The sequence below is a fragment of the Archocentrus centrarchus genome, chromosome 19 (assembly GCF_007364275.1).
Source record: "Archocentrus centrarchus isolate MPI-CPG fArcCen1 chromosome 19, fArcCen1, whole genome shotgun sequence".
Lineage (NCBI taxonomy): Eukaryota > Metazoa > Chordata > Actinopteri > Cichliformes > Cichlidae > Archocentrus > Archocentrus centrarchus.
Genome location: NC_044364.1, coordinates 28,504,156 through 28,511,798, shown reverse-complemented (window position 1 = coordinate 28,511,798; position 7,643 = coordinate 28,504,156). Strand labels below are relative to the sequence as shown.

General features: G+C 41.6%; 1 protein-coding gene across 1 annotated transcript; it reads right to left on the bottom strand.

The window, feature by feature from the left end:
- Positions 1 to 4,653: 4,653 nt before the first annotated feature.
- On the bottom strand, positions 4,654 to 7,200 carry g6pc1a.2 (glucose-6-phosphatase catalytic subunit 1a, tandem duplicate 2). The gene is made up of 5 exons (XM_030755010.1): positions 6,891 to 7,200; positions 6,697 to 6,806; positions 6,009 to 6,126; positions 5,590 to 5,705; positions 4,654 to 5,491 (listed from the first exon to the last, which is right to left on the bottom strand). Exons 1-5 carry the CDS (start codon positions 7,121 to 7,123, stop codon positions 4,989 to 4,991), a joined length of 1,080 nt encoding a protein of 359 aa, XP_030610870.1. The 5' UTR covers positions 7,124 to 7,200; the 3' UTR covers positions 4,654 to 4,988.
- Positions 7,201 to 7,643: the final 443 nt, after the last annotated feature.

The window sequence follows — 7,643 nt, the reverse complement described above, 5'->3', positions numbered from 1 at the left end:
ACAAAGTATTTTTTGCTTATCTCCACTCCTATTTGGTTTTAGTTTAAACCAACTGTATAAGAGAGAGAAAAAAACTATATTCTAACCATCGCACCTGAAAGGATGCTCAAAGTTTTACTCAAAAAAGCGTTGCATCTCTCACATCTACTATGAAATGGTGAATAACAGTTAGGATTAGCTACCAGGTGATGTTTTAGGAGTAAAATCACTGTATTGAATTGCATTATTTAAAACTATGAGATGAAATTAACAGTGTCACACACATGCTTGTGATGTTTATGTATGCAAAAATCAAAACATTCAGCGCTCTGAAAACATTACATACAGTTTAGTCAAAATGAACTCTAAGCAAATTCAAAATCCCACAGACTGGAGAAGGAGATAACTAAGAAAACATGAACTCTGCAATGATCCTAAACACCAAGGAAAGCCTTTAATCATTAAAGATATGTAGGTGTACAACTATCACACATTTACCACTGTTTTTAACTGTTTTTATTCCTTTCATGGTAACCATCAAGAGGTATGATTGAGTAAATTATCCACATATTTTCAGATCCTGCAGCAGTTGTAAGTGCATTCTGAAATTAAGTTAAAGAAAATATTGCAGTTGCACATGGGTTACTGGGTTCATATATATGCTGAAGTAGAGGACTACCAGGCTTATGTAGTTGAAGAAACAATTTTATTTAATAAGATACATCCACACATACATAATTTTGTTGTGATAAAACAGCATTCGCACACTTATTTGGTACTTTATCCGTAGTTAACATCACAGAGTTTATCAGTTTTTAATGATCAGATACACATGAACAGATGTGATTAACGTCTCTCTGACACGCAAAAGGCGAAAAGAATCGTTAGTTTGGACGTTTTAGGCAGAAACAGCATTGAATGCATAGTTTGTTTTTCAGAAACATTCATTATGTTTCAGAAACTGTGACCACAGAACAGTCCTTTTCTTTTTGGAACAAAAACTATAGCTTTTTTTATTCTGTACACAAACGGCGTATCCATCTTTTTCACAAAAAACAACGTGTCACTGTAGGTATTAGAAAATGATATATTTTCATACATAAATGATGTAAAAATCATTCATTTTATTAGTGGTTTTCGTCCATATTTTCCAACATAATGCTTGGTAATCATTTATTTTACAGTTACTATGAATCAAACATACATATCAATGAATATGAATGAATTTATTGTCAATTTAGATGAGGGGAAAATAACGCCTGTTTTACCACGAGACCCGCCCCCTTCACACACATGGTCTTTAAAAGCCGTGGTCGATTGCTGTAAGGTCATGTATTTTCACTACACAGGCTTTGGGGTAAGAATATGGCATCTTGCAACTCTTCTGATCAGACAAATCTCGGTCCTGCAGAATGCTGTACAAACACTACAGTCAGTGAATGTGTCACAAAGGGCACTGAAGGGCAATACTGCATCCCTACATCCAAAAAAGGGTGTGATGATGATGGTGACGAGGCTTCGGTGTGGAGCACATCACCGCCGCAACCCTGGACTATCGACACCAGCGATGAAGAGAAAGATCTGTGGCATTTTAGTCCTTCTCCTATCATCGATGCATCAGAGTGGGCCTGGCCTCCTTTCAGCGGAGCACAGAAAACACCTGACCCCGAGCAGCTTAAGTCTGAAGATGCCATGTCAGACAAGCCTAACCCACCACACAGCGAGGCAAAGAAATCACCAGACCCCATTCGGCCCGCGGGTGATGAGAAAACACCTGATCCCGAGCCGCTTAAGGATAAGGACCCGTCATATGATCCGACCTGGTGGCGCGGCTCCCAGACAGCAAAATGTCCATGTTCATGGTGCGATCCAAACTTCCACACACGACGGCACCGTATCCACGCCAAGAAGAACAAGGGGTGGGATTTCGGTGTAGCTGCCATGTTAGGCATCCCACTGAACCGTATCCAGGATGAGGGGAAAGCACCTGATCCTGAACCGCTCTGGGTTCAGGATGAAGACATGCCTTACACGCGTGTGACGGACACCGTCTCTGCTCTGACTCACTGAATTTGTGACATTTCAGTAACAAATTTTGATTGTGTGATAAAATATTTGTTGCCTGACGTTGTTTTTTGTGATAAAGATGGATACGCCGTTTTTGTACAGAATAAAAAAAGCTATAGTTTTTGTTCCAAAAAGAAAAGGACTGTTCTGTGGTCACAGTTTCTGAAACATAATGAATGTTTCTGAAAAACAAACTATGCATTCAATGCTGTTTCTGCCTAAAACGTCCAAACTAACGATTCTTTTCGCCTTTTGCGTGTTAATCACATCTGTTCATGTGTATCTGATCATTAAAAACTGATAAACTCCGTGATGTTAACTACGGATAAAGTACCAAATAAGTGTGCGAATGCTGTTTTATCACAACAAAATTATGTATGTGTGGATGTATCTTATTATACTTACCAAGAATATGACTATGAATGTATTATTAGCAACTGTAGAAGCAGTTTAGTAGGTATTGAGTTGTAACCATCAAGGTGGTATTGCACATGATGGAGACACTGGCAGAGTAAATGTCCAGTTCAGCAGTTCTTTAATGTTCTAATATCCCACGGCACAACTGATGGTTTCTCACGGCATACTCATGTGCCACAGCACAGCGGCTGGGAAACACTGCTGTAGAGGCGAAGAAATGTGACTGATGCAGTTGTTAGGGATTATTTTTTACTCAGTGAATAAAGGACAAATGTTTAAAGGTAAACTCCAGTAAATTCATTAATAAACAGTGGATCAACCAAATAATAAACAATTAAATAATACATTGAGAAAACCAGCGGGGAGGGCATTACATAATTTAATAACACGGCGTTTTAAACGGCGTCATATCTGTCACAGAACGCCTTTTTTTACGGCGTTCACTGTGCACGCATGTGACGTAAAATGCGGCGTTCAATGACCAGAAAAAACGGCGTTTTTTACGCCGCTCACCATGATGCATTCAAAACGCCGTAAAATACGGCGTTTTAAAATGATTTCTTTATTAAACGCGTTAGAATAGTGGCGAATTATGACCTTGATGGTTTGCCATAGAGTAAGGAGTGAGAACGTGTTGCTTTGCCAGGTCTTGCTGCCATGTGATTGGATAATTAGATATTTGCGTCGATGAGCTGGTGAACAGGGGTACCTAATGAAGTGACCGATGGGAGTACCTTCGATACTCCTTTAAAGCGATACAAATGACAGACAAACCCTTCTGAAGCCGAGTTTTAAAAGTATGCTGAGGCTATAAGTGTGGTGTTCAAACTGGAACTGTGGGTGCGTGCGTGCGTGAGTGTGTGTGTGTAACAAGTCATGCTTCACTATATGTTATTTACTCTGTGTCCCACTTAAATGTTCATCAGGCACGCCACGCGTGTATTATGCAAAAAAACAGAGGGACAAATATTGAATGTTCAGTGTGCACTTTTGGCCTTTTGTGCCTGACGGACGCTGACGGACACACACACACACACCGGTATGACGTGAGAACGTGTCATCACTGCAAGTCATGATAACGGATCGCAGTTAATGATTGATATCATGCCAAAATGTTATCTTTATCATAAGAGATTATACAACAGCCAAAAGGGGACATGTGGGCGAGGGGGTGTATTTCTAATATATATATTTCTAATATATTCTGTTTTTCACTGTCTTGCTCTGCTTATCTGAACCTGGAGGAATCCAATAAAAGAGCAAAGCTGGTAAATTCTCTAAACGATGAACTTTCATTTGTGTATCTGTCTGGCAAAAGAGGGAAAAAAAAAACAATACAAAGTACAACAAACCTGATGATGAGGGCTCGTGTGAGGGATGTAGTTTTTTATTGCATCTCTTTATTGCATTAAATTCCTATGGACCCAAAATACAGTACCAGACAAAAGTTTGGACATGAGTGTGTCTGGTAAATGTCTTAACACTAGTTAGTGTATGTATGCCAGTGCATCTAATTTTTTCCTCCATAGGCTAATTTATGGAAATTTATTTGATATGAATGTCCAGAAGGGAGCAGGAAAGAACAGGCACATTTATTCTGGTACTGGACTTTTTCTAGTGTAATTCAAACAGTACCTGTACTTTACTTGAGGACTTTTATTTCCTCCTCTTTAACAGGACTACATATTTGATTACTAGAGTTAGAGTTAAAGTAAAAAATAATTAGGAATAAAATACATATATGCAGTTATAATTAAAAAATCAAGTAAATTTCTTTTTCAAAAAATATTTTTCACATTTATATTTGTTTTTTTATGCAGCACAGTGGCGCGGTGGTTAGCACTGTTGCTTCACAGCTAGGATGATATCTACAAGTTCTGGACAGGCTAAGCAGAAGAGAATGAATAGATGGATGGATGGATGGATGGATGGATCTTTGTTTTTTCTGTTGGGAGAAAACCCGGAGGAAACCCAGAGAGACACGGGGAGAACATGCAAACTCCACACAGAGAGGTCCGGGCCGAGGTGGGTTCAGAGAGAACCGACCCTCTCCAGCATTGGGGAGAGAAAGCAATTGAATCCAAGTCTAAATCTAACTGTGGAATAAAATGGTTATTAAGGGTGCCGTCCAGTAATTGCACATTGTTAAAAAATGAACCAAGCTATTTTTTACTTTTTCAAGATTTTTATTAAAAAAGAAACACTCTCAAAAATACTTTCTATAACATTGAAAAAATACATTATTATTACAGTTAAAATAATATATCAAAGCCTCGAGTGACTGTCCGCGATGAGCATAATTATCGTGTTTTTCTAAACTCAAAATAGTTCTTTAAGTGTCACTGGGCATCGTGGATAGTGCTTTCACACAGTGTCATGCAATGTTCAAGGTTCAGTGTCCAAATAACACAAAATGCATTTTCCCATTGATCTCAAACCTTTTCCTGAGGATCACGTGGTCATGTGAACAAAATAAGCACCAAAGGAATGTGTTCTCATTAGTCTTTATGATCTGAGGTATGTGCTCACACTCCCTTTTTGCTGTCCTGGCTCAGAGATCGGTTCACGCAGTACGGGATGAGGCTGACAGTGACCAGTGGCACGGTGGCGCTCTTACAGAAGGACAGCAGGTAGAAGAGGGCGGCAGTGTGCGTGGGAGGCTTGAAGGAGTCAAACAGGTGCAGCAGGAGCAGTGAGCTGATGATGCACCCGGCTTTCACTAATGGGCTGCTGCTCTTTTTGGTTTCGGTGTAGAGGGGGGAGTGCAGGCCCAGACCCAGGCCAAACAGGGTGCCCATGTTGCGCAGGAGGCTGGCGAAGGGCGTTGTGTCCAAGTGGACCCACTCCGGCCTGATGCACCACTTTTGGGCTTTCTCCAGGGTCCACAGCAGGTCCACACCCAGAGCTTTGAGCAGGACGTAGAAGCCAACAGCAAAGGAGGTCAGGAAGAGGGTTGTGTAGAAGTACTTCTTCATGCTGGCGCTGTAGATCCACTGAGTTCTGTTGAAGGCCTCAGCCACAATCATACCTAAAAAACAATGATGCACATTTTGTGTTGCTTATTATACCACTGCAGGCTGAATAACTGAACACCCCATCAACCGCTGACACTGTAAATATACTGACCTGTGATAACACCAGCGATGACCTGGTGTGGGAAGTGGGCAGCAATGAAGACTCTGGAGAGACATACACACACCTGGACTCCACAGAACAGCGTCCACAGAAGAGCCTTCAGATACCTGTCAAAGTACAAATTCACACAGCCGAAATTCAATGATTTATGACAGCTCGATTTTTCAGTAAGTAAAACTTTCTGAAGCACTGCAATAATAAACACAGTTATCATCCACTTGTCATGAGAACTTCAGTTGCCTGCACGTCAAAACAACCCTGTTTCCAACCAGCAGTTCTCAGAAGTCAATCATCAACCACAGCACAGCAGAGATAGCGCATCCAGAGCGATAAGCTCTGGATGGAGAAAAATGGTAAACAACACCGACATCAGCCGGGCCCAGAGAGCAAAATTAAAGCCACAGACTCACCACTGACTGTCTGTGGATTTCTTGCTGCCTTGTTTTTTGCTGGTCATGACGGCGAGGATCGAGGTCACCAGGGTGTAGTAGACTCCCGCAGCTCCCATAGCATGGCCAGAGGGGCTGCCTAGGTAACGCAGACAGAGAGGGGAGGGGAGATATTAACATGAGGATGAATGAGGATAACCACTGACTGACTTCATTTGAGAATTCTTCTTAAAAAGCTACTAAATAAGCATTGTTGTTTTATTCCATTTATTTGTCAGCTCCTGTCAATTTGACTTTTAAAAGCATTCAGTCAGCTCATATGTCTGGCTGGTTAGGGTCTCACATTCACGCCTGCTGTCCATTTAGAATCACCAATGAACCTAACATGCATGTTTATGGTCTGTGGCACAGGGAGAGCACACAAACTCCACACAGGAAGGCCAGGAGGTTCAAATCAAAAACCTTCTTTCTGCGATGCCCAAAAATATGTACTAATTTAGCTGACAGCATAAGGTCCTCATCTTGAGGATGTGCATCAACATCTCGACCTTTAGTATGTTAATTTATTTGTGTTCAGTCAATTTACTTCAAAGTAAACTCCAGGCTGTAACACACGGAGAGCGAGAGGCGCTGTGGGTTAATGGCAATCTGTTTATTTTTACCCTCAAGCAGGTTAACGCAGTCGTGCATGAATAGTGATGTCTCTTACCTGGTCCGGTCTCACAGGTCATTGGGTACTGCTCGATGTGAGGAGGAACAGCGTTTGTGTAGTAGGCTGTCTCGTGGACCCACCAGTATGGCCTCTCTCCAAACAGAATCCTGAAGGGGACAGCGGTGACGTGCATTCAGTTATCATCTAAAAGAAGCTTATTTTACATGATTATACTTAAAAAATATGCTCACCATTTGAACACTAAATTCAGCCAGTCTCCAATCACAGCCACCCAGATCAGCTTGATCCCCACTGAAGCCCGCAGGTGGAACCAAAGAGGGAAAAAGATGAAGAAGGTGTTCCTCAGATCAGCTGCCCAGGAGACCCAGAGAAACAAGCCCTGGGCATCTTTATAGTTGGTCTGCAGGTAGTGGGTGCTGCTTACCCCAAAACCCTGCAGGGCGTCCATTACAGCGCTGAACATCTTAGCGTCGAGAGAAATCGCAGTCTAGTGATGTGTGAGTGGAAAAAAAGAGACTGCTGCTATCAGTGAGACAGCTGGGTGTTTTTATACCGGAGGACCCACTACCCAAACGCATGCACACGCTGATCTTTGGACCTTACAGATGTGTAATAAAACACTGGGAGTCACTAGAGTTTGGGAGGCATGTCACACAAACAAGTTGGGAAGATAACAGGAAAACAAAACGTCAATCAGTATCTCTGAATCACTGTACAGAGAGAGTCACAGGAGAGAGGAAGTCAGTCGATCAGTGGCTATCTTTCTCAAGTGTGACTTAAATGAAACACTTTGCAGAGAGATATTTAGTAATCCATTTGTTGATTGCATAAGGAAATCAATGATTAGGTTTAGGGTGAGTCGAAGTTGAGGAGAGAGTTGGTGATAAAACAGAAAAAAACAGATCAGCAGGTGGTACACGAGGTACTGCTCTCTTATGAAATAAAGGTCTGGTGGGGACATCGGTGCAGATGAACTCATACTT